Source organism: Glycine soja, chromosome 5 (assembly GCF_004193775.1).
Source record: "Glycine soja cultivar W05 chromosome 5, ASM419377v2, whole genome shotgun sequence".
In the NCBI taxonomy this organism is placed as follows: domain Eukaryota; kingdom Viridiplantae; phylum Streptophyta; class Magnoliopsida; order Fabales; family Fabaceae; genus Glycine; species Glycine soja.
In genome coordinates, this window is record NC_041006.1 from 37,720,089 (window position 1) to 37,746,340 (window position 26,252).

At 36.7% G+C, this 26,252-nt stretch overlaps 2 protein-coding genes across 4 annotated transcripts; both read right to left on the reverse strand.

Annotated features, from left to right (window-relative positions):
* Positions 1-1,060: 1,060 nt before the first annotated feature.
* Positions 1,061-17,276, reverse strand: LOC114413013 (mitochondrial proton/calcium exchanger protein-like). Of its 2 annotated transcripts, none has more exons than XM_028377160.1 (15): positions 17,060-17,276; positions 16,404-16,943; positions 15,685-15,997; positions 14,131-14,277; positions 13,949-14,037; positions 13,764-13,856; positions 12,793-12,919; positions 12,588-12,652; positions 12,303-12,477; positions 11,728-11,919; positions 11,550-11,597; positions 3,653-3,799; positions 3,484-3,566; positions 2,023-2,138; positions 1,061-1,453 (listed from the first exon to the last, which is right to left on the reverse strand). In XM_028377160.1, exons 2-15 carry the CDS (start codon positions 16,925-16,927, stop codon positions 1,362-1,364), a joined length of 2,211 nt encoding a protein of 736 aa, XP_028232961.1. In that variant the 5' UTR covers positions 16,928-16,943; positions 17,060-17,276; the 3' UTR covers positions 1,061-1,361. The 2 variants fall into 2 exon arrangements, with proteins under 2 accessions (XP_028232961.1, XP_028232960.1); XM_028377159.1 differs by having other exon boundaries at positions 17,056-17,271.
* A 3,127-nt stretch (positions 17,277-20,403) lies between these two features.
* Positions 20,404-25,653, reverse strand: LOC114413014 (integrin-linked protein kinase 1-like). 2 transcript variants are annotated; one of them, XM_028377161.1, is made up of 12 exons: positions 24,908-25,652; positions 24,310-24,384; positions 24,102-24,206; positions 23,421-23,506; positions 23,071-23,191; positions 22,896-22,975; positions 22,596-22,658; positions 22,358-22,479; positions 21,811-21,896; positions 21,178-21,302; positions 20,964-21,095; positions 20,404-20,714 (listed from the first exon to the last, which is right to left on the reverse strand). In XM_028377161.1, the coding sequence occupies exons 1-12, from the start codon at positions 25,331-25,333 to the stop codon at positions 20,708-20,710; spliced, it is 1,428 nt and encodes a 475-aa protein (XP_028232962.1). In that variant the 5' UTR covers positions 25,334-25,652; the 3' UTR covers positions 20,404-20,707. The 2 variants fall into 2 exon arrangements, with proteins under 2 accessions (XP_028232962.1, XP_028232963.1); XM_028377162.1 differs by lacking the exon at positions 20,404-20,714 and having other exon boundaries at positions 20,960-21,095; positions 24,908-25,653.
* Positions 25,654-26,252: the final 599 nt, after the last annotated feature.

Here is a 26,252-nt window from a genome sequence, read left to right on the forward strand (position 1 = left end):
AAGAAATTAAAAGTAAGGATAAAGAAATTAAAGTTAATAGGGACATTGATCACTAAAAAAAAAAGTTCAGGACTAGAAACAAAAATCTTTAAAAATTTAGTAACTAAAAAGATAATGAACCCATTAAAAAATTATAACACAATTCAAGCGTGTTAAAGAAAATTAATTATGTAGTGAGAAAGAAAATTATATTTGCAAAGGAATCAACAGTGCATGCATAAATAATATTCATCATGTCTCAAGACAAAATAACCACACTCACGGATGTGCTAACCTGTTTAATGTAATCTTGGATGTACTTACCAAAAATGTATAAAAAATTATCACTATTTTTTTTTTTGCAGATAATATAATTTTGATTGAAGAATCAAGTGAAGCAATTAACCTTAAACTTGAACTTTCGAGATATGATTCGGATAGAGTTCAAGAATAAGTAGGAACAAGGCAATAGGTTTTCAAGTTTAAATATCTAACACTATTAATACAAAATGATAAAAAATGAATGAAGATGTCATATACGGAATTCAAGCAAAATGGCTACATAAAGGCATCGAGAATTATCCATGATCACATTTTTTTGTGTGAATATTATCTGTGACCACATATTAACTACCAAACTCAGGCAAGTTTTATTATATGTCCTAGTGACATACTATATGATACTAAATGTTGAAATTTAGAGAAAACGAAGAAAGATGAGATTAATAAAAATGAAAATGTTAAGATGAAATGCATAATCACAGAAGAAAGAACATGACATGAAATAATAGTATACAAGAAGACATTAATGTATCCCCAATTGAGAAAAAAAGATAACAAACAATTAAGATGATTTTGACACAATAAAAGAAACCAGTAAAAAGCACCAGTGAAGAAAATAAATTATATGGTTTTTGGGGAGTGAAAAGAGACAAAGGACATTAAGAAAAGTTGTTAAGATAGATCTCAGTAAATATCAAATGAAAAGTTTTGATTTCTACATACCAAGGGATTTAGTTTTCATTTAACAATTATTGTTTTTATTTCTTAACGTGTGTTTAGGCTATTAGTTAACAAATTATTAAATAGTATTGTGTTTCACTTATATTTCAATTTTAGTACAGTAATGCACCCCAATAGCCAACAAATCCCAAGTGTCGTATCATTTATAAATTTAAAGTATATTTGTGTGCTCAGCTGTCAAAAATTTACAGAGCTTGCACACACTTCATTTTCGTCTGACTGCTACAATTGAACTATTTATTAATACATGAATACAAAAATCAATGACTGGAAAATTCGAATGGCCTAGAGTACATTTGCGCAACATATTTTGTGGCATGGAACTCAAATAGGATGTATCTGGAAGTCAAATGATGGGATCATACCCTCTCCCTGGTATCATCTTCAGGTGCATTACCATCTTCCCTCCAACTGCCCAACTTAACAATGTCCTCAACAAGAATTTTCCCATCTATAGCAACAAAATGATATCCGTAAATTATTGTTTTCATGAACTAATCTTCATAAAGAATAGATAAGTTTGATAAATAGTCACTGGATATATTATTCAGAGAAACATTACAAGTATTCAACATCAGTCCTTGATGAAACTGTTTAGAAGTTGATAACTTGGTAGGGTAAACATTAATTTGGAGACCAATTTGTTTAGGCGCATACTTTAAAAAGCAAATAGTAACACTAGATTTAAAAAGAAGCGGTAAAATACAGGTTTAGTAACATCTCAAGACCAGTCATTTTAAAAGTAATTTTTAAATAATTTTGATAACCCACTGAATAATACTTTAATGGCATAACCATCCCGCTAATATTCATAGATGAATACTTTTGGTTGATCTGTCTGCGATACTGTTCAGTTACCTATTGTTCTACACGTGAATTTCCTTGAAAATTTCACTGGAATTTATTTTATGTGAATAAAGAACAAAACTATTTCCGAATGCACTACATAGCAAACAAAATCAAGAATTAATAAGATTAAAAAAAAATATATTAGCTTTATGTGTGAGAGAAATGACAGACCTCTATCTTTGGAAAGACTGCTGATGAGTTCTTGGATACCCTCCTTTCCCAATGTATCCTTTAAGTACATTGCAGCAGAGGCTACCTCCTCAGGAGTTACTTTCCCATCATAATCTCTGCAAAAAGGCCCAAAAAATATCTCTTAAATCTTGTGCACAGAAGTCATTACATATATAGATTGTCCCAATGAAGTACAAGGCATGTATAAGTGGAAAACAAGAAGAAATTGTGCACAAGACTAATCAAATTTATCCTGAGAAATAATAATCACATTGACATCCCAAACAATATTCAACTTTTAGAACAAATGTGGAAATGTATTCTTCCCATTTAGAGTTGATTGGTAAGCTTGCAACTTGGAAAATGAGTTCAGACTTGTACCTCGTCATTCAAATGCCAGAAACTTATAATCAATATTATTATTAACATAGAATGAAAATATATTTACATCTTTCTCTTGTGGTAGTGGAACTTAAATTGTAATACAACACAAATTCTTTGTGGATTATGAAGCACAACAAAGTAGTGCCATTGGTGAAATTTATAATTGTTAAAAGCCTTAAGGGAAATTGAAAACAGCCTCACTTGGCGGTTATATATGAATAAAAGAAGCAGGAGAAAGTTAAGCATGGTATCTTTGGTGGTAAGTCATTGACTTCTATCCATGCTTATTTTACTGAGGCTGTATATGCAATAACATGCTTATTCTTACTAAAATATCAGGTTCAGACCCCAGAAAGGTCCCTTCTCACACAATTACAATATCTTGATTCAAATCACCATTGAACAGTAATCACATTCTGTGGCTTAATCTACCCATCACTCTCCTTTGGTAAGAATTCAATTACAAAAGAGAACATTTTATGACATCAAATCATTTATAGAAAATATGAAGTAAGAATCCCAGCCAATAACGAAATGTGAGCAATAGCAACTACAGAAATGCCAACACATGCCCTGACACCTTTTGAGTTTTAAACATTTTTATCATTGGTTGAAATTTATTCCAACAACAAAAATTTGTGGGTCTCACTTTTTATTTAATGAGCTCTACTCTTGATTTTATAGTTTTCAATAAATTTTAACCAATAATAGAGTGTGTTGAAAGGAGCATGTGTTACTAGCCTCAAAGCAACTAAGTCAAATGATTCCTATTCAGCAAACTTGAAGCAGTATATTCAAGCATGCAGTGGCAATCACAGATTCACAGTTTAACTTTTCACTAAACTGAATTTATGCAAATGCATTATGAAACCACATACTTCACTTTAACGAGATCTGATAAGGTTAGACAAAGCATGACCAATGAAAATTGCAATGTCAAAGAGCCTTAGCTCAAAAGGCACCAGGTCCCTTTAGGGACTGCTTGATCATACAATCCATCTCAACCAGGCCACTTTGCCTAAACTTTATCATACCTCCCCTCACCCCAAATAACAATGTTGAAGAGCTAGTGCAAACCTGTCCAGCAGCCTCCAACGGTCACCGATTTTCGCATCAACGTCATCTATTTCCTTCTCAAGATTTTGAAGCATAGCATCAACCTGACAGATTTTCAAATAATTACAAATTCAGAAGTGTAAAATTGGTTTCTAGGTTTTCGCTAAGACTAGATAAAATGAAATCTTACTCTCCCAATGAGTGCTGATGACACCTTATCCCCTTCACCCGACTCAGTAGCGTGTTCATGTTCCTCTCGGGCAGCTTTATATGCCTTAAAGGCATCTTTTTTACCATTTGAACCCTCTTCCTCTACCATGCTGTTATAGAGTTCTATCTGGACACATACAAAACAGCCAATGATAAGAATGGCAAATGGATTAAATATATGTGCACAGTCACACAATGCAAATTATAGGGCAAGGGGCATGTACCCCACACTTAGAATTCACCCTCACTATTACTACTTGTTAAAAATGCTACATGTTAACAATGTCACAGATGAATTGTTTGTAGAATAATTGTTTGATTACATTAATAGAGAGAAACATTTGAAAGTGGTAGCAGTAATAATATTATTATTAATAATAATAATATCAAGCATACAAAATTGTGTATTAAACAATAGTAGACTTATCTTTAATTAGGTTATATTCTTGTATTTTTCTATATAAATAATATTTTAAAAAAATATTTTATGTGTTCATTATAATCTTTGACCATGCCCCAGCTACCACAACTGCCTAGGTTTGCCAGAACACCAAAATAGGATTTGATACATTACAGTTAGTTACACCACACAATAACTTCTTACATGAAAACAATGACTACTTGAAATATCACCAATGGTTCCGTATATCTTTCAAGCCAATCATTTGAAAATTGAAACAAAAATTTGTAATAAAAAGGTTAATGTTTTCACTTACTTGCAAAGCATATTAAAGATAAATTCAAATATTTTTCAATGAAGTCTAAAATGCTCTTAGGTAAATATAAAATTTTATGAGAATATGAGCATGATACAGACTTTCAATCCAAAATAAGACTTTTCTGAAAAATTCATCTTATAGAAAGTAATTCATTATATACACAGGCTACTCTTTTTTTCTGTCTTCGTTGATGGATGCTAGCACTCCATCTTTTTGTTTTGGACCAAAAACAAATTCCTCCGTTTTCTTTTTCAAACAACTTAATCTTATTGGTATTTAGTCTTCTAATAATTATATATATATATATATAACAATCTTTCTCCTTTCTTTTCCCCTCCCTTTTGTATCTCCGAACCTCTTTCTCTTACCTTTTTCCTCTCCCTCACCTCTCTCTCAAAACCTGACCCCCCCCCCCCTCCCTTTCTCCTTTTTAACATGTTTATCCTCTGATGATGAAATTGGATGAATCTGGTGCAGAGGAGAACAAGGGCAAAAATAATAACGTATATTGTAGACATGGTGATTCTCACAGCAGAAGAGAGGCTAATACCCGAGAAAAAAAAATAGGATAACTAATGAATTTTAAATTTAAAAACACCACCTTAATAAAATGTGTTAAAGACCTCTTCGTTTTTTAATTGATTAAAACTCAAAGACTAGAGATATTTTTGTCCAAAAATAATATACGTGGAGGTTAAAAAAAACATATCTGTTAGTGCACTTGCATGCACAACAAATTTCAAATAATATTATAAACACCTTTGCGATGTTCTTTCTTTGTGAGAGAGAGACAGTAGAGAGAGAGATGGTGGGTGGGAGAGAGTTAGGAGTAGAAGAGAGCGAAGAGAGAGCGGCAGAGAGAAAACGACGGAGGGCCCGTGCCTGAACATCGACCGGAAAAACATAGGAAACCATCATAGCTACATGCGAGCAAATTGGAGAGACAAGAATGATGTAACTTCTTTCTACTTCACTTGATTCCCCGAAGATGCAACAGAAAAAGATTTGTGGATTCACTTCAAGCAGGTGGGAGACGTGAGGGAGATTTTCATATCCCGGAAACGTAACAGAAATGGAAAGCGATATGGGTTTGTAAGGTTCAAAGGGCTGCGAGATGTGCATCAGGTGGAAAAGAAGCTAGACAGTATGATCTTTGGAGGGTTAAAGATGTATGTCAACACCCCTAAGTTTGGGAGAGCAAAATGGGACAAGTCACCACCAACGGCTAGGGGAAGAGCTGACTCTAAACAACGAAAGGAGGTAAATAGAGACACGTACCTCAGAATGCAGCCAAAGGAGAACATCGGAGCACAGCAAGGGTCGTATGCGGAGGTCGTAAGAAGACACATACCAGTAACAGGACAGAAGAGAACACCAGATAAGGAGAAATATATTGGTTACAGCTCGCGGTCATCGGTGATCCTTGACACTCCGCTGAGAGGGCAGCAATGGCTTCAGGAGGCTTGGGTGGGGAGATTAAAAAACTTGGCTATGTTTGATAGAATAGAGGATGAGATGTTATGGGATATCGGAGAAAACATATCACCGAAATACATTGGGGATGATTTGGTCTTGATCCTGGGTCTTACTGAAGAAAAAGCGCTGAGAGTCATGGAAGAAGGAGATACAGGATGGGGTGATCTGTTCACTTCCTTGGAGAAATGGAATCCAAAGTTGCGGCCCGGGTACAGACTGACATGGGTCCATTGCTGGGGTATACCATTGATGGCTTGGGACATACCTCATATCAAGCAGATAGTGTCGTCCATTGGCGATATGGTGGAGGCTGATGACGATGTAGAGGATCTAAGGAAGCTGGACAGGGCAAGAATACTAGTCAAAACGCCGTGGAAGCCTCTTATACAGCACGATGTGAATGTTCAGATAGAAGGGGAGACTTTTGTGGTACACATAGTGGAAGAAAGTGGGGTATCATGCGCCAGATGCCAGTGCCGGCGACAGAATGAATTTAGTTCATCCGAGGAGATTTATTCGGACGAAAGTGAACTCGGAACGCCGCTCGAAACTAGCTCGAAGACGTGGAGGAAGATGATGCGAACCCAGGGCATAGCGGCTAATTTCGGGGCAGCAAGTGGGGGCTCAACTAAGTCGGGAGAAGGAGAGGAGGGCGAACCTAGGTCGGCGGGAGCAAACAAACCGCCGAACGATGACATGCAACGATCGTCGGAAACTCCAACAGCGGTTTGCACGGCGACCAAGGGGGGAGCTGACTCACAGAAACGGTGGAACGATGGTATGCAGGAGGTGGCGGAAAACCCAATAGGGGGCTTCGCGCAAGGCAAGATCGGAGAGGATTCGAAGCGGACGACAGCTGCAATGCACGGGTCACCGGAAAAGATGGCCGAAGGTACCAGTACGGGCAGGGTGAGGGCGGTTTCACAGAATGGAACCAACGGATATTCCGACGGACTTGATCCAAAGGACAAAGACGAGGTCCAGCTGCATGCACAGTCTGACACAGTGCAGACCACGTCCATAGCGTTGCAGATGCATGGCAGGTTGGAGGAGGAGACCAACCAAACATCTTTGCATCTAGATGGGGGAAGCTGGTACAAGGAGGTGTGTGTCAACTCTGATGACTTAGAGCAGTTTCACGAAAATGGAAATAAGGAGGCGCAGGTGAACGTTGAACATTTGGGAAGATTTAAAACTGCAGCTGATAGGTCACGTGATAAGGAAGTGGAAGGGCTAACAGATTTGGGCTATGATATTTACACCCCCTCTAAGTTAGGTTATCCCCACCAACTAAGCCCAATAAGTCATATAACAGGCCAAAACAAATCTTGGCTGGTGTATTCACGAAAACGTGGAGGCAAAAAGCCTGATGCCCATGAACAACGGGCAGTCATAAACCCAGCAGAAACGCACCCACATCCAAAACAGCAGGAGAAAAATAAAAAGGAAGCAGAAGTTCAAAGCAATAACAGAGTGCAGGAAGCCCAGCTATTAACACAAGTAAGGCCAGAGGAAGAAAATTATGCAGGAAACCAAGATCAAGATTTAGAGGAAGAAAATCATATAGGAAATCTTAATCAACATGCAGAAGAGATTTGGAGCTTGGCCACAGAATTGGGGGTGACTACTAAAATGCCACAGAGGAACTATGTTCAGCAGATAGTGGAAATGGAAAAAAGAGATAACATCGAGGCAGTTAGATTGGGAAGCAAGATGCGGACTCAATGAATATTATTTCTTATAATGTAAGAGGGCTTGGAAGGGGGGTTAAATGGCCAGCAATCCGGAGGTTGGTCAATGAGCATCATGTTGATATGTTATGTTTACAAGAAACCAAAAAGGAGATTGTTGAGAAGTCAATGTGCCAAGCACTGTGGGGGGATGCAGAAATCAGCTGGGAATCATGCCCCTCATCTAATGCAGTAGGAGGAATTATTTGTATTTGGAGTGAGAGATCTTTCAAGGTAGAAAGCAGATATACCGGAGCTGGATTCATAATGTTGATTGGGAAGTGGCACCAGGAGACACAACCAGTGCACATTATTAACATCTACTCACCGTGAAATCTCCAAAATAAAAGGGTGCTGTGGGACAGTGTGAAGCAACTGAAAGATCAAAACCCTGGAGGATATTGGTGCATTTTAGGGGATTTTAATAATATCAGGTCACCTGCAGAAAGAATGGGTACATGTCAAAGGGGGATGATGGATGGAAGTATAAGGGAGTTTAATGATTGGATCGCGGAGTTGGAGGTTGAAGAAGTGCCATGGGTGGGAAAGAGATTTACATGGTTCAAACCGAATGGTACTACTAAGAGCAAGCTGGACAGAATTTTCGTCTCCCCTGAATGGATTTCCAAATGGCCTGGGTCCTTCCAACACACGTTGCATAGGAACTTCTCGGATCATTGTCCTGTTCTGCTTACATCTAAGAGTGTCGATTGGGGGCCAAAGCCGTTTAGAATACTAGATTGTTGGCTTTCAGACAATTCTTTCAAGAAATTGGTACAAGATAGCTGGACATCTAATCATCTGAGTGGGTGGGGGGGATATGTGCTAAAACAGAAAATTAAAACCCTCAAAGATAAGATCAAGGTATGGAACAGAGAACAATTTGGGAATACTTTCAAGAAATACAAGAAGATCGAAGATGACTTGAATAAGTTGGAAGAAGAATCAAATGACAGACAGTTAGATCATAATGAATTGATAGTCAGGAAGCAGCTTCAACAGGCATTATGGGAGGCAGCTCAAGCACATGAGTCCTTATTGAGACAAAAGGCGAGATCCAAGTGGATTAAGGAGGGTGATTGTAACTCCAGATATTTTCATCTGATGATCAATTCCAGGCGTAGAGTTAACTGTTTGAATGGAGTGATGATTGATGGATTGTGGAAGGATGAGCCAGCAATAGTTAAAGAGGAAATCAGGAGGTTTTTCTTACAGCATTTCCAGGAAAATGTACAAGCAAGACCAACGTTAGATGGTATTTGCTTTCAGTCCATTGACATACAGCAAAATGACATGTTGGTTGAGCGTTTTAAGGAGGATGAGATCAAAAGAGCAGTATGGAGCTGCGGAAGTGATAAAAGCCCGGGCCCGGACGGAATTAATTTTAAATTCATCAAACAATTTTGGGATATCATCAAAACAGACTTCCTAAGATTTTTTGATGAGTTTTATGTTAATGGAGTTTTTCCGAGGGGATTGAACGCATCTTTTATAGCCCTAATTCCGAAGCTAGTGGATCCCCAAGTGCTGAATGATTATAGACCAATTTCATTGATAGGGTGTACATATAAGATACTTGCCAAGGTTCTGACTAACAGGTTGAAGAAGGTTATGCATCTCATCATTAATGAAAGACAGTCAGCATTCATTCAAGGTAGACATATGCTTCACAGCGTGATGGTTGCAAATGAGGTGGTTGAAGAAGCCAAAAGAGGTCAAAAGCCTTGCTTTATTTTCAAGGTAGATTATGAGAAGGCATACGACTCTGTGTCTTGGGAGTTTTTGACTTATATGATGACAAGAATGGGTTTTTGCACCAAATGGATCCAATGGATAGTTGGATGTCTAAAATCAGCATCGGTCTCGGTCTTGGTCAATGGTAGTCCTTCATCTGAGTTCTCACCCCAAAGAGGACTTAGACAGGGAGATCCATTGTCACCTCTACTATTTAACATTGTTGCGGAAGGTCTTAATGGATTGCTGTCCAAAGCGATAGAGAAGAGGTTATACAGGGGATTCTTAGTGGGAACAAACAAAGTGGAGATTAGCCTCCTCCAGTATGCGGACGATACAATATTCTTTGGGGAGGCATCTATGGAGAATGTTAGAACTATTAAAGCCATCTTGAGGGCTTTTGAGCTTGCTTCGGGCTTAAAAATCAATTTTGCTAAGAGTAGCTGTGGGGCTTTTGGAGTGTCAGACTTATGGATAAGCGATGCAGCCAATTACCTCCATTGTAGCTTGATGTCTTTTCCTTTCAACTATCTTGGTCTACCCATTGGGGCCAATCCGCGAAGATGTCAGACATGGGACCCTATTATTACTAAATGCGAGAGAAAACTAGTGAGATGGAAACAAAGACACCTGTCATTTGGGGGGAGAGTGACTCTCATAAATTCAGTGCTAACATCTATTCCTATTTATTTTTTCTCATTTTTCAGGGTGCCCAAAAAAGTGGTGAACAAGTTAACAAGGTTGCAGAGGAATTTTCTATGGGGGGGAGTGTCGGAGCAAAACAAAATAGCTTGGATCCGGTGGGAAACGGTGTGCTTGCCAAAAGAAGATGGAGGTTTGGGGGTCAAAGATATTAGCTCGTTTAATTTATCTTTGTTGGGAAAATGGAAATGGAAGCTTTTTCAGAATCAGGGGGAGTTGTGGGTCAGGGTAATAGAATCAAAGTATGGCGGGTGGAGGAATTTGAGTGAAGCAAGGTCAGCCAATAATGAATCTACATGGTGGAGGGACTTGAAGATTGTAGATCAGCATCCTCAACAGGGTCAATTGCTAAATAATTCGATAGCGTGGAAGGTTGGACGTGGGGATAAATTTAAATTTTGGGAGGACACTTGGTTAGGGGAAGATAACAGATTACTAGAGAAATACCCTAGGCTCTATAGTATATCTGTTCAGCAAAATTATTTCATTCAGCAAATGGGAGAATTCAAGGATTCAGGGTGGGAATGGGACTTCAAATGGCGGAGACCGTTGTTCGACAATGAGATAGATATGGCAGTATCATTTCTACAAGAACTTGAGGGGAACAGAATTCGGTCCCACAGGGCTGACCAGTGGGTTTGGGTGGCAGATTCTAGTGGCCAATATACGGTTAGGAGTGCCTACAATGTGCTTAGAGAGGACTTATTACAGGAGGACCAGGACGGAGAGTTCAAGGAGCTATGGAAGGTGAAGGTTCCATCTAAAGTAACTGTGTTTGCATGGAGGTTACTCAAAGATAGGCTACCAACAAGAGACAATTTGAGGAGAAAGCATGTGGAGCTACAAGATTTTATGTGCCCTTTCTGCAGAACAATAGAGGAGAGTGCAGGTCATGTGTTTTTTCACTGCAGCAAAGTGTTTCCTATATGGTGTGAAATGCTGTCCTGGGTAAATCTGGTGGGTGTCTTTCCACATCACCCAAGACATCATTTTCTTCAGCACATATATGGAGCATTTGAAGGAATACAGCTGGACAGATGGAAGGGGTGGTGGCTAGCATTAACATGGACTATTTGGAAGCACAGAAATAGTATAGTTTTCTCCAATTCTGCCTTCAACGCAAATAAAGTGGTGGATGATGCAGTATTTCTGTTATGGACTTGGCTCAAAAATTTTGAGAAGGATTTCACAACCCACTATAATCAGTGGTCATCAAATCTATCTGAAGGATTCTTCCGCAGATGAGGATTTGAATCTAGGTTCAATAATTGTATTAGTCTTATAATATGAAACTTATTCTGGTCTGCAACCAAATTGTTATGGTGCTGAACTAGACTAGAATCTTAGCTTGTAATTCTAGTACCTCTGGTACTTTGCTAATATATATATACTTATTTTGGCTGATCAAAAAAAAAAAAATGTAGTGCATGAAAACTTTAGCATACCCCAAAAAATATTTAATGCAATCTATAGAAGATGTAAAAGCAAATGATGAACTTTGAAAGTTCACACATACCTCTTTGTTAACCAGTCTAAGAAAATCTTCACGCTCTGAACTTACAGACTGCCACCAGAATAAAAGACAAAAGCACACATTAAACAGCTTAATGTTAAATAGTATAGATTATACAAAATAAAAAAAAGCAATTCACCAAATTAAAGGAAGTGAATGTTTTTAGATATCAAATTCTCACCGATGCAGAAGCTAAAACAGCTAATGCACGACTAAGTTCACAAAGTTGTTCTTTGTTTTCAAATGCTCTGTCTCTAGCAAGTTGGTGAGCCTCTTTTGCTGTTGAAATATTCATCTCTTTCAGGGCCTTATCATCTTGACTAGAACTATTCTCCATCCTTGCCTGCACCACCTCCTCTCTCTCTTCCTCCTCCTGCATTTTATTTATAATACTATGTTACGCATTGTGTTTTTTGGTAAAATGGAATCTTAGATCAAAAGAAAGCTACTTAATTTTCATCAATAGTTATTTAAAACCAGAAAATGAACTTTATGGTGAACTCTAGCATATCAACACCCAACACACATTTGTTAAACTTACTAATTAGACTCCCAATGAATTCTGTCAAACAAAATATTGAAATAATTCTTTTTATGTCACTGATCATTTAGTATTTTTTAGTAGATTCTTCTCATATGAACCAGAGCAAATATCAAACACTATCAAACAGAATAACCTTGTCAATGTCATCCTAATACAACAAAGATACCTTTTAACAGGATAAGTATCTAGAGCAATGCAATTCCATAGTTTACCTTAATAAGTTCTTCTTGCATCTCAAGGAACTCCAATTTCCTCCTCCTCTCTGAGACAGAATCCTCAGAGGGCAAAGATGTAACCTGTATAGTATCTACAACCTCATCAGGGAGAGAAGAAAGTGTAGCCTGTACAGCTTCTTCTGGTTTCAATCTCCCAGACACAGTAAATGACCTATAAAGGATATCGAGTGAGATTTCAAAATACATATCCAGCAGGTTTTTTCTTTAACTTATTATTTGGCCCCATCAAGGGACTGAGGGAGGAAGCCATGGTAGAATTACCTTGAAAGTATCAAAAGAGATGATGGAACAGAGTGATTCAGAGATAAGTCCAGCCAATCTCGAAGCTGCACAGGCAGGTTGACAAATTTTAGAATAGAAACACAAAAGTAACATTTGATATTCAAGAAAACTGAGGTTTTAATATCCTCGTCAAGATCCAGTACTCAAATAGAACACAAATCATGAACTGTTTCCAACACAAAACCTGTTGGCGCATTTCTTCAACAGAAAGCAACCCAAGCATGCCTCGCTCTCTACAATCTTCCCGAAGTTCATCTTCTGAAAGAGAATCCACACCTTCTGCTTGAATCAATTTATCATCTTCCTTAATCCTAACAAAAGGGGGACATGTTGCAAGTAACACAATTACGAGGTTCATCAAGTTATATGGTAAATTGAAGTAAATAATCTAAAAAGGTGAAAAAGAAAACTATTTTGTGGAGTTTTTGTCACCAATGATGCTAATTATAGTCATAGCATCAGAAAATGAATGCAGTAGCATATAATAGCAGTTTGAAGCAATATATTAATGAGAGATTAAGAAGGAACAAGGCCTACATTTCAAACCTAAATTTGTACCAAATCTTATAGGCCTACATTTTTGTCTCCAATTTTTTTCTTTTTTTAAAATAAAATTCCTCTCTAAATGATCCAACCTTAAATAAATGGAAAGAAAGTATTCTTGTAATAATTTAATCATGCATGATGATACCAATTTTCAAAAGTTAACATAGCATTAAACTCCAACCCAAACATAGGTCCAATTCCAATCCAATTTGGGCACCAAAGTTGCATCAATGGATTTATCAGGAATTTGATATTTGATTGAGCCCAATGACATTATTTGTTTCATGAAATCAAACCTATCTATTAAGATAAGGCTTTGGTTGTTGTTGTAGCCACAAGATATAGGAATACTCTTATTGTGTTCAATCTTTTGGTATTTATATTTGAATAATATAATTCACAAAGATAATTTGTTATCTTATTTTGTACCCTAATGACATAGTAAGGGGAGGTAATCTTTTCTAATAACAAGGTATCTTTTTTTTTAATTAGAGATTTTTTTTTCATTTTCCTAATTGTATTACAAATAATTTAGATAAAACCCCAACTAGCAATTAAAATTAGTAAAGAAAAAAGTTACAAAAACATGCATTATAAAATGCATCTCACCTCCGTAAATGTTTTCTTAGCATATAACGCAAGTATGCATCAGTGCCAAAAGGGCTGATTCCCATGTACTTGCACATATTGACTAATCGTGGCCTATGAGCAGTAAAGACACAATATAAGTCATCATACCACCTCACAACTGAGAAAAACAGCATAGTGAAGTGAAACAGGATTAAGAAACAAACCTGCTTATATTATCTAGAGTAAGTTCATCATTAAACAACTTAGCAAAGCCCAAAATTTCCTCATTGGAGACAGTTGCACCTCTTCTAATCTGCAGAAAGTAAATAAAACATAAAAATGACAAACTAAGGAAAACATTCAGAAAGAAAGATTGATAAACAATTCTTTGAACTGAAATTTTAACCGTGTTTAAAAATTCATCAAGATCTTCAGCTGTTTTCTTTAGTTCTCCACTGCGGGAGTTCTGAACTTCTTTTGCCATTTCTTTGACTGTATCCTGAAGGAACCTTGCATACTCTATTCTTGCCTTGAGTCTCCTTTTCAATGCTTCCTACACATTGAGCAACTGAGTCACCCAAAGACCCTACAATGGGCAATCAAATCCCACATATTCATGGTAACTGAAAAAATAAAAAATAATGCACACTACAGATAGAGACACAAAAATGGTTTCTAATGAGGATATTTGTTACCAGTGGCTGCCAGAGAACATAGAACATATATTGGTGCAAGCTCACATACAATTTTCAACCAAAGATGCTGATTATTAGGGTATTTTGGAAGTTTGGAAGTTTGGCAGCATGGAGGAGGACACAGAACATTTGTTTTTCCATTGTAGCAAAGTCATTCCTCTTTGGTGGGAATCGTTGTCTTGGGTGAACTATGTCGGCCCTTTTCCGCAAAACCCAAAACAACATTTCCTACAACATATACATGGAGTGACTCAGGGAGTTAGGAGGGACAGGTGGAGGCGGTGGTGGTTGGCTCTTACATGGTCGATTTGGCAGCAGCGGAATAAGATAATCTTCTCCGATGACACATTCGATGCTAATAAAATCATGGATGATGCATCTTTTCTACTGTGGACGTGGCTACGGAATTTAGAGAAGGACTTTAACATTAGCTACAATCACTGGTCCAGCAACCTTAGATCAGGATTTGTGTATTAGTTGCTGCCAGTACAGGGCATAGTTGCAAAATACAGGTCACTTGTAATCTAGGCTTTGGTTTCTATTAGGATTACATTAGTCCGCTAATGAAACCATCAGCCTTTGATCTTATATTTTACTTGTATATCTAGTACCTCTGGTACTCAATTAATATATTATCTATTTTTGCTGAGCAAAAAAAAAAAAAAAAGAAGAAGAGAAGGGAAGGAAGAACAAAATTTTTATTTCAAAAAAATTCTCTAATTTGATAAAAAAAAAATTAAAATAAAAGAAATAAAATGATAGATTAGCATCAATTTAATATGTTAATCTTTTGTTTTTTATAAACATTATATAACTCTCTTAATTTAAAAATAAAATATTTGTCCTCCCCTCCAAAACCTAATTCCCAAACATACCCTTGGTAAAAAATGGACATTATGTTGATATTAATCCTTGGGAGCTATACTTTACATAGGACATTCAACACAGGCTAGGACAAGCCTTGCAGTTGCTTAGTTATAGAATTTCTATTTCCCTTGGTATTAGAATGAAGAATCCGGCTTTTTAAAGTGAGTGATTTCAGTTGTTGATAAGAAAATTAACGGTTACGTGCACATGCATCACAAATCAAGGATGTGTTGAAATATACACCATTGATTTTCTCTTCAACAATTAAAAATACTTAATTTATCCTTACTCACTTTGGAGAAGCCAAATCCTAGATGGAATGGGACAAAAGATTTTAAACAGTTTATTTTGAACTAGCAAAGATAACAGCAAACAGCCAAAAAATTCTTGGCAATTACCTGTTCTTTCATCTTGTCTTGAAATGTTGATGGCAACATGTTAGGGAATAACTTTAGAAACACAGGCAGGAGGAACTCCATAAAGGGAACAATAATGAAAACAGCAAAAGGAACTAGCCTAAAGATATCGGCAGTAGTCCGCGTCAGTTGCTGCCTCTCCCTTCTGGAGAGATTCTTCCCACCCGCAAGCTTCAACAACAACCTGGAACTGATCCTCACATCAGCCCACAGCAGCTTAGAACCCAACCAATAATGCTGCAAGGTCGACACAAATTCCCCTTTCCAGTGAACCAGTTTTTTTGCCCAGTCCTCCCTGCAGCAGCAACAATTAGCAAACCAAAACACCAAATAACCAACCATTGACGAATAAACATTTCACTGCTTCAAATTTCTATCTAACAAATTCAAAAGCCCGAGCTGCAATTTCTATACTCTAAACAAAACTGTAACCTCAATTTAAAATCAAATGCACTCTCAACCGTAAATGCAACAATCAGCAAACCTAAACGCCAAATCACCAACGAACAAACATTTCACCGTTTCAAATTTCAATCTGCAACAGCAAATAGCAATTGCAGCCACAACACTACAATTTCAAAAGCCTCACTGTAATTGCTATAACCCAAACACAACCGTGACTTCAATCTAAAATCTAAATCACATACAAATATCAACAGTAAATGCAATTTCGCGTAATTTATGAAACCGTAAATGCGGACCTACTCATAGACGCGACAGCTCTCAACGCAGGACCGATTCCCAAAAACGCAGTCCACACTCTCCGCAACACGCTTTGCAGGTCTTTCTGCGCCTCTTCTTGCGCCCGTTTCGCCATGGCTTTGGCCTTCGCAGTGGTCAAGCCTTCGACGGCTTGATCGCACTCCTCCGGTGACGCTTCTTTCCGCTTCTTCGCCACCGTCTCATCGTTCTTATCCGGTTGATGACGTTTCGCCGCCGCGGCCGACGACTGCGACAACCACCGCACACCTATCGGCGCGTTCAGTCTCGAAAAAGCGTCCCACGGAACCGCGCTCCCGAATCCTCGAACAACTTGTCCCAATCCGAAAGGATTGAACAAGTCATCTCTGTACGGCGTCGTTCCGTGCTTACAAGGAAACAGAGATGACGTCGTAGCTATAGCGCGTTCCAGAGAGCGATTACTAGGAGACGGAGAAGAAGCAAAACAGTTATTCAAGTATTGATGGATTAAACTTCTCCTTCTCAAAATTGCTGGTGATGCCATTCTCGAAGGAACAAACCTTGGAAAAATCACAGTAAGAGATTAGAAACAAAGAATGAAGAGTATGTGGTAATAGAAGTAGGAATTGCTTAGATCTTATTTTTGGTTCTATTGTTAGTGGTTGAACTTACTTACGCGGAGCGAGGAAATGGAGGAGGGAGAATACGAAGAAGGAATGGTGAGAGTTAGGGTGTTAGGAGAGGTTTAAGGAGTTTTTGTTGTGCAGCTTCTGGGAGGGGACATCGGCTTTTCTTACCACTTTCTCCTTCCTACTTACGTCTTATTCTTTTTATACCCTTTCAATTCACTTGCTATTTAGGTCGGTGGGTAAGGCTAATTTTTTTCTTTGCTTCCAAGGCAATTGCTTCTTGCATCCCTTTTTTCCTTCTTGTATCCATAAGAAACTTTAAACATACTAAAATACCCTTCTCCCTTTGTCTAACCCTAACACACCTCTTCATTGTTGTTTAAGGTAGATCCCATTGTGTGGTTGACGGGGAAGGGTTTATCTTGGATGACGGTGGCAATGGCCTCTTTAGAATTGATGTATGTTTTAAATCCCCTCACTATGCCACCACCTCACCAACTAGATGTGGACGCACCACCACCACCGTCGGGCATCGCTCCCAGCTCCAGATTCGAGTGCATGACCTCTCACTAACCCAGCCACCACCACGTGTCCTCACCATCGTGTCCAAACACCATTGCACCACCGCAACTTCTTCCCTTGGTTTGTGTACCTCCACCAACTCCAGATCGCATGAAAACATGTTTCCGTTAAGGCGGTAAAAATATATATACACAACAAAAATGTGATTTATTGTACACTATATAATCAATCGTATTTTCATTGTATACATTTTTTTCACCCCTACTTAATCCAATGAAATTGTGTTTTTATTGTGTTTTTTTTCGCACCCTCCATTACATAACGAAAAGTCAAAAACCCAATTTCGTTGTGTAGTTGTACAAATAGAATCGTGTTTCCACGAAAAGGGCATTTTTGGAATGAAAAAAAGGTGTCAATCCCTTGGTAGGGACCATTAGCAATGGCAGCGGGGCCAAGAGCAACCCCACTGAGGCAGCAATGTCTCATGTAAATTGAAATTGTAACATGAATAGTTTTGAGAATGTGGACTTCTTGTTCATAAAAAAAGAAAAAAGAATGTGAACTTCTTAGTGAATTTGTCCTATCTAATATGGGAAAAGAAATTCAAAGAAGACACAAGTGATTCTAATCCTGTAAAACTATCTAGATGCAATCCTGCAGGAGTTGAGGAAGGCATAGTGTAAAGCTTTTTCTTGGGGTAAAGCCTCTGTAGTAAAGATGATTAATCATGATTGCATGATACACTGTAAGGGTTCCTGTCTTGTCAATACAAACTACAAAGTATATCCCTGCAACATTAAAAAAAATGCAAGTACATAGAAAAAGGATTTGCTAGAAAGATGCATATTTCGAACAAAACAAGCCTCTTAATCTTATATTCCTTGCAGTATTTTCTGGACCTTATGTTTTCATTCATGGTTAATGATGTTGTACTGCTGTTGCATCTTTTCTTTCTTTTAACTTTGATGTGCATTTTTATGTTCTTTTGGGTATTTAGGGGTGGGTTCAATTATTGATATACTAGAAGTTTGGCACCGTGTATACATTAGCACAATTGATTAAAACTCAGAAGTCAAAAAATAATTTAGACCCAAGCATCATGGCAACGAAGAGAGAAGAATTAATTATTAATTTATCTGTTACTGCAAGTTCATATTTATTTATTGTGTTTATAATATATATTACTCCTATATTTAAGCCTTGGTAATTGAAAATTTTCACATTCTGATTTTCCCCACCTTAATCTACAAAATTAAAATGCGTGCTAGTCTAACTCTTCAATCATTAATTGTCTGTTCCAATTCTCTTTTCCCCATGCTTTGATTTTGATGGTAGGGACAGGGGAAAGGTGTAGCTAATGCTGGGCCAGAATGGAAACTTGAATTCAAATTTTAAGATAACTTGGTTGAGTTGGTTCAAATGTGTGCAGCTACACATGAATTTAGTGTCCAAGTCTTCAATCAGTTTATCTTAATGTGAATTTATACTTATATTGATGCTACCACCTCACGTATAGATGTCTTAAGCCATAGCAAGTGCTCCTTTTGCAAGGCATGTGCTAATGATAAGGGGAAGCATTTGAGGATTGAGGGCAGATGCAACCTGAGATGGCAAAAAGAACGCTTTAGCTCAAATTGAGAGATGTAAGGTAATTTACACAAACATGATGGTAACAATTATTAGCATGACAGAAATTACAAAATTGAGAGATGCAACTAATCATTTCTAAGCAAAATTCTTCGTTCAATTTCACAATCTTAAAGATAAAAGATATTGGAAATTACAAAATTCTGACATTGGTAAATAATGAGTTTAGACACAGGTTTGGATCCTCATGATGGTAACAATTGTTAGCATGACAGAAATTACAAAATTGAGAGATGCAACTAATCATTTCTAAGCAAAATTTTTCGTTCAATTTCACAATCTTAAAGATAAAAGATATAGGAAATTTTTGGAATCTTAAATTTGTTAGAAGTTCAAGTCTGCATTCAATTTTTTAAGGGTAAATAAACAAACAAACAGAAAAAAAGGTTCCAAAAGAGTTTTAGTTCCTTCCCTGGGAATTCATGGAATGGTTATAGATGATAACTCGATGTAGGAATACCTTTAGAAGTTGTCTTTTCAAATCTTTGGTGATGAATATTAGGAAAGAAAAAAAGTATAAATTATAATTAGTTGGAAATATATAATTAAATGGTTAAGTTCTCATCAAGTAATTAAATGTTATTTATTATTTTCTCTCAACACATATATGCGCAAAAATAATTACTATCACATTAATTAACAAAGTTAAAATATTTAATTTTATTAATTTCAAGTAAAAAATAATATTATTCCCAAAATATCATTTATTTAGAATTTGATGTCATAAATATAATAGAATCATTAAAAATAGAGTTATAATTAAATAAAGAATATTTTTAAAATGACATCATTATATAAGAGTGAAATTAATTAGATCTGTTTATATTTAAATTTAAAATACAGTAATTTTTTTTGCTTTTATATGTCTAGAGAGTGTACTATGTTACACTTATCCATTTGTTAAAAGGTTAGTTTCACAGGTTTTCAATTAAATTAGTTAAGCATGTCAACTTTTAGCTTTTCAACCTTTTAACTAATGCATCTAAAAATTAAAATGAATCTCATAAAAATGAATAAAAAAAATTTAAAAAAATCTTAAAATTAGGAAAAAAATAATAATAACCAATTTGACCAATCACATTGCTAAACGTTCGTTCACCGAGGGCCACACCAAACAGCATCTAGTTTGACTATTGAGTGACCAAAAACCAGATTCCATGTAACTAAAAGTCACAGCATTTTTTTGGGGGGTGGGGGAATCGATATAAGCTACACAACATCGTGCAAAAAGACGCGAATAGAAAAACATTTTTATAAGAAAATTTCTGAGATGTTATATCTCCTTTATGGTACATTGTACAGAGAGGAGCTGTTCCAGCCCTCTAGTAGACAGGAACATAGGACGAACCATGCAAATTCATTTTCACGCTCAAATTAATCCAAGCTCAAGTTAATATTATTCGAATTCCAAAATTATTAATTGCAAGGGCTATTAACAGTACACCACCATGAAGCTGACAAATTGGTTTTGAGGATGCAACCCTGAACTTGATGTCTTCCTTGCCACGTAGTATGTACTTTGTTATTTATTTCCTGCACACATTGAAATGAATCATGATAATGCCAAGTTTAGAAGACAGCAAAGAAGGTTCATCAACAAGTAGAACAGTAATATCAGTCTTTTAGCAACTAGCATTGCTCAAATCGAACTAAAAGGCCCGAGGTACAGACCCAAACCACAAGGGATGGTTGATTTTATCATTTCAAGGTATAACACTTCACCGTTTTGAATTCCTCCAAAGAAACTAAAATTTTATAAGGATACCCGTCTAGGAATCTTACCAAGGGAGTTTAAAAGTATCTTTCCACCATCCTTGTTTTGAGCAATTTGCAACGATTTTGTCCAACCGTGCAATGACCTGAGAAAATGTTGGCCTGACAACAGGTGTTGGATCCCAACATTCCTCGATCAACCTGCATACACCATGATAATAAGACCGTTTTTTAAATTAAACTGAAGCTTGAAGACATAATTTTAACTTCAAAATAGACTAACTCTTTCAACTCTGGAGGATAATGTTTTGTTTTGATCTTGAATGCTGGTCTTTTCCCTTCCAAGCACATCAGTCTAACTGCCTCCTCCGAGGACTTGGGATGGAAGGGATGTGTACCCTCTATCATCTGGGTCCATAAAGATAATAAAATAAAATTTGTTGAATTTCAACTAATATACAATAGTATATGAAGATTAGAGAGATAAATTTAGAAAATCTAAATGATTTTGGAAAAGCTACAGTTTTTTTCTTCATGAAAACAGAAGTGCATCAGTAATCTTAGGGAACTACAACGTTATATAACAGACGAAGAAATGTCAAGACAATGTTGTCAAATTCCTCATCCTTCCCCCCAGCCCATGCCCTTCTGAGCATCAACTCATGATCTTAGCTCTGTAGATTGAGTGTTTACCACTAGGCTAAAAACTATACTAATAGTTAGGACATAACTTTTTCCACTTTAGAGCATTAGCCTAGGCGTCACTGTTCAATGTAACTCAAACTAACCCGTTCTAAAGGCAAGAAGCTGACCCAGAGTGATAAAAACAAGAATCTCAAAGAAAAACTAATTTGAAAACTAATTAATCTGATATAAGAAACATCATAACATAATGGGTGATGCAAAAATCTGGTACCTCATATATAATGAGACCAAAAGAATATGCATCCACACTTCTATCAAAAACTTCATCTTTGTAAATCTCCGGTGCCACGTACAAGCCTGCAATGAATACAGCCAAATCATTAATTGAACCATGAAAGATACTTTTAGCAATTCTAATCTTCAAATATTTTTATTAGACTGACATATAATAATACTATAATGCTTGTCCATTTTCTTTACTTAGTTTTTTCAAGTATGGATTTTCAAGTAATTTGCATTGAAGGGCCAAGGGAACATTTAGAAACAGAATGAGTATCGAGCTATCAACGGAGAAAATTACTCTCCGGGTGATTTGTATTTGAATCTTTAAATCATAATGGCAGTTAATTTGTATGTATACTTCATCCATCATTGAAACGGAAATTCCTATTGCATTCACAAATCTTATATGTTGAACCAGTTACAATTAAACTGAATCTTAACGCAAGAAAATGGGACACTGGAAAGCAAAAACCTACAAATAAACTTGGAAGGAGACAAAATCCAAGAATTTTTTTTTAAAATACCCAAAAACTTACTTGAAAGATCAATGTTAGGCTCTGGCTGTACCAGCTTTGCTTCATCAGGTGAGATTAGCGAAAATCTCACAGTGCCAAATCCAGCTATCTTCAATTGCCCTCCATTATCCAGCAAAATATTTCTGGCACCTTACCAAAATTTCATATATTAAAGGAACAGTAATCCCATGAGAAAAAATCTAATTCAAAATGCACTAACAGTCATAAATAAACATCAAATTGTATTAAGTGATCTTACTTTGGCTTTAAATCACAGTGAATAACCGGATCTGGTTTGCATTCGTGAAGATAGTTCATGCCCCTGCTAACAAAAAATATCATGATATCTTATATAAACAATCTGGTAGAATCTCCAATAAATTTATAATCATTTGGTACATTGTAAGCTTAGCAAGCTAAGAAAATGGCCAAGGCGACTTTTAGAAATCAATGACCAACCATATACGATATAATAGAAGTAAGAAAAGGACATGAAAGTTTTTCAAAGATGCGTTCGCAGAGATTTCGTACAGGATAGTTCCTTGAAATGGTTACTTGCCTGGCAATATCAAGAGCAAAGCGTAGAACTTTTGATGGAGACAAACGCCCTTTCTTTTGAAGATAGCTTGCCAGGTCACCCTGAAAAATCAACATTGATATAAGCAAAGAAAAGTGAGTTAGATACAAGAAACTTACTTTGCAAAGATACAGAGGAACAGAGAGGGTAAGCCTACCTTAGAATGGTACTCACGCACAATCATCATAGGTATATTCTGGGTGACAGCTCCAACAAACTGGACCACATTCGGATGTCGCACCCTTTCTAATAATGTGAGTTCATGTTTGAAAGCATTTCTGGGTGAATTATTGAAATGGTCAAAATTTAGAGCCAATGTTGAGTAATTAAGTACAGAAAAAAAACAGCTATTTAGACCATCATCAACTTGACCAGAAATCAAAATAAAAGTAGTGATATATGCAGTCACTCCGACAGGAAACCAGCATCAAACAACCCGGTTGATTGGCAAGAAGCATATCATACAGACACTCACAAACATTTTCAATTGCTAAGGTGTATACATACATGGTATCAGGATCTGAATAACTGTCCTTGTCAAGTATCTTCACTGCAACCTTTGTGCCATTCCATTTAGCTACTTGGTATGTTCCCTGCAAACAGATTGACCAAACAACAATGAAGAACTAAACATGCAACATTATTCAGCTTAATAATGTGGAATGTTTATAGATCCATGAACTCAATTCCCACAAGTATCAACAACTTTTATTATACATGAAGCATCAGCACATTAGGTACCAAAAATTATCACTTTGCTGGTATTACTTATAATAAACCAAAAGAACAAAATTTAACAGGAAAAAATGAAAGATTTGAGGAAAAATATTAAAACAAAAAATAAGATAGTTGCCAAAGGAAGCCCGGTGCATAGGTCGCGAAATTTGGCAAAGCAAATATTTAATGCACAGTAGAAAACATCACATGCCAGATTACTAGTCATGCAAATTACATTACTAAAGCAAAATGTTACAGCACAGTATCTCAATTGACCAATTCGAAAGCAACAATAATGCTTCCTCAGAGTGAGAATAGTTGTGTCAGTTGCAGGTATCAACATGCCTTAATTTCCATGAATAAAACAAATACCATGTCCAGGTGGAATCCAAGTTGTCTAATAAGCCAAAAAAGCCATAACTACTGAATAACCAAATCAAATGTAACTAAGTGAAAGAAAGAGAAACATACCTTTGAAATACCATCACTCTTCCGAACCTGTAGTTCTACCGGGTTGAGTTCATATTCCGGAACTTCACGAGGATTCGCAACAGTCATTGGAGTCTTCCTGGTTTTCTAACCACGTCAAAGATAATTAATCAGTGAGTCCCTAAACTGAATCCAACATATTTACACTTACTTATTGATCCATAACAAACAAATAACGATAGAACAATACCGGTACTTTTGCTCCACGAGCCTTCAACATGTAATAAATTTCTGTATTTCCATAATATTTGGCATCGGCCGCCGCCTGCACATCCACACATCCATCACCATTTAACACAGAGAAAATCAAATCAATTTTGCACTCTCATCCGATCTCAAAGATTTGTATGTTAAAGTTTATTGATTTGTTTATTGTTTACAAATTAAACTTGATAATAACAGAGTTTAATTGCCATGCACCTTTTTATATTATCAACCAATCAAAGGTCAGATGAATTTTACAGTAATCATCATAGGTATGAGTTTATTGAATTTTATGTAAACTACCTTAAAACTTAAAAATAAGTTATATCTGTCATAATTTTTTTTATCAAATGACAATATAAAGAGTGATTATTTTCACGATGATAGTGTCATCGTGGATATAAACATTTTTCATCAAGAATATAAATACTCTTTATACTTTCAGCATACAGAGTTGTAAAACTAAATTCTCTTTTAAATAATTATTATAAAAATTAACAAAATTATTATTTATGACTATAATTTCTTCAATAATAAGATAATATATGGCGAGGAGAGGAGAGGAGAGGAGAGAGTGAAATTACCGTGCTGCCCCAGCGATCGCGAGCGTCGAGGTTGGCCTTGCGGCTGAGAAGTAGCCTGGCGACTTCGACGTGGCCTTCGCAGGCGGCGACGTGGAGGGCGGTGCGGCCGTCGAGGTCGATGCTGTTGACGTCGATGCCTTCGTTGAGCAAATCCTCAACTCCCTTGACGTCGCCGCGGCAGGCCATGAAGAGGAGCTGCATGGTGGAGTCCAGGTTCTCCGGCACGGTGAGCTCGGCGTTGCCGGAGCAGGGGCTGCGGCGAATCGGATCGAGCGAGGACTGGCGGCCGAAGCTGAAGCGCTGGTTGTTCCGGCGAGGATCCAGCGAGGCCTGGCGCGTGAACTGCCGCGAGAGGTTCCTCCGCAGCGACCCCGACGAGAACTGCCGCGAGATGCCGCGCTTCAGCTGCGCGGCAATGCTTTCCATGCCGCCGCCTCGAGGAGAAGGATTTTGCAACGCAACAAAAAAAAAGAACTTGTCAGAAATGAAAACAACAAAGAGCGCGCTCTACATGTTGAAATGGAAGCAACCCTGCAGGTTATTCCAAAGAGAAAATGAAATGAATCGCGCGAGGGAGAATAAGAAGAGGAATTTCTTTTGTTTTTATTCAAACGCGATTGCAAGAAAGAAGGCGCAAATGTCTCTGTCTCTCTCTTTTCTTTTTCTTTCTTCTGAATTGCCGCAATTAGACGAGGTGCTGTGATGCGTCCATCGGTTGACTTACGGGGACTCGTATCTTTGCTTTCTGAAAATAATAATTATTAGGGCTAGTAATACTCTGACATGATAATACCCCTGCGTAACTGTTTGGACCCGACCAATCTGCCAAAAACTAACAAATTTGTAATAATTTTTCTTTACCCTAATCTATTTTATAACAAATTAATGTATACATTCAAATAAAACTTCTTTTTTTCATTTTATAATTGCAAAACTAGCTCTCATTACTAACTCTGGTTAATATGTTGTTAACTTCTTTACACTTTTCTCTATCTATCTTCAATTATTATATACTAGTGGAAAGATCGAAATATTCTGTACTTTTCTATATTTTTTTAAGATTTGAATATATCATGTTTTTATGTTTTTATTTTAGTTGTTATGATAAAAATTATTTTTATTCTGTTTTAATATATATATATATATATATATATATATATATATTGCTTTTAATCTCTATAATATCTTTGTTCGTTTTACATTAATTCCTTTAAAAAATAAGCTCACACTAAATATTATTAATAAAAAAAATACAGTTTATTATTATTGAGTAAAACCAGTACGAGTATTACTAGCATAATATCCACAATTGGATCCAAAAAAGCGTTGGCTTACAATTTTGCAA

What these genes read in the sequence shown, in the direction of transcription:
- LOC114413013 (XM_028377160.1), bottom strand. Translation starts at nt 16,927, where the DNA reads ATGGCATCACCAGCAATTTTGAGAAGGAGAAGTTTAATCCATCAATAC. An exon ending in AAGACAAGATGAAAGAACAG is followed by an intron (nt 14,278 to 15,684) that starts GTAATTGCCAAG and finishes CTCAATGTGTAG; the next exon opens with GAAGCATTGAAAAGGAGACT. An exon ending in CTGTTTTAGCTTCTGCATCG is followed by an intron (nt 11,598 to 11,727) that starts GTGAGAATTTGA and finishes TTCTGGTGGCAG; the next exon opens with TCTGTAAGTTCAGAGCGTGA.
- LOC114413014 (XM_028377161.1), bottom strand. Translation starts at nt 25,333, where the DNA reads ATGGAAAGCATTGCCGCGCAGCTGAAGCGCGGCATCTCGCGGCAGTTC. An exon ending in TGCGTGAGTACCATTCTAAG is followed by an intron (nt 22,976 to 23,070) that starts GTAGGCTTACCC and finishes TTGATTTTTCAG; the next exon opens with GGTGACCTGGCAAGCTATCT. An exon ending in CACTGTGATTTAAAGCCAAA is followed by an intron (nt 22,480 to 22,595) that starts GTAAGATCACTT and finishes GTAAGGTGCCAG; the next exon opens with AAATATTTTGCTGGATAATG.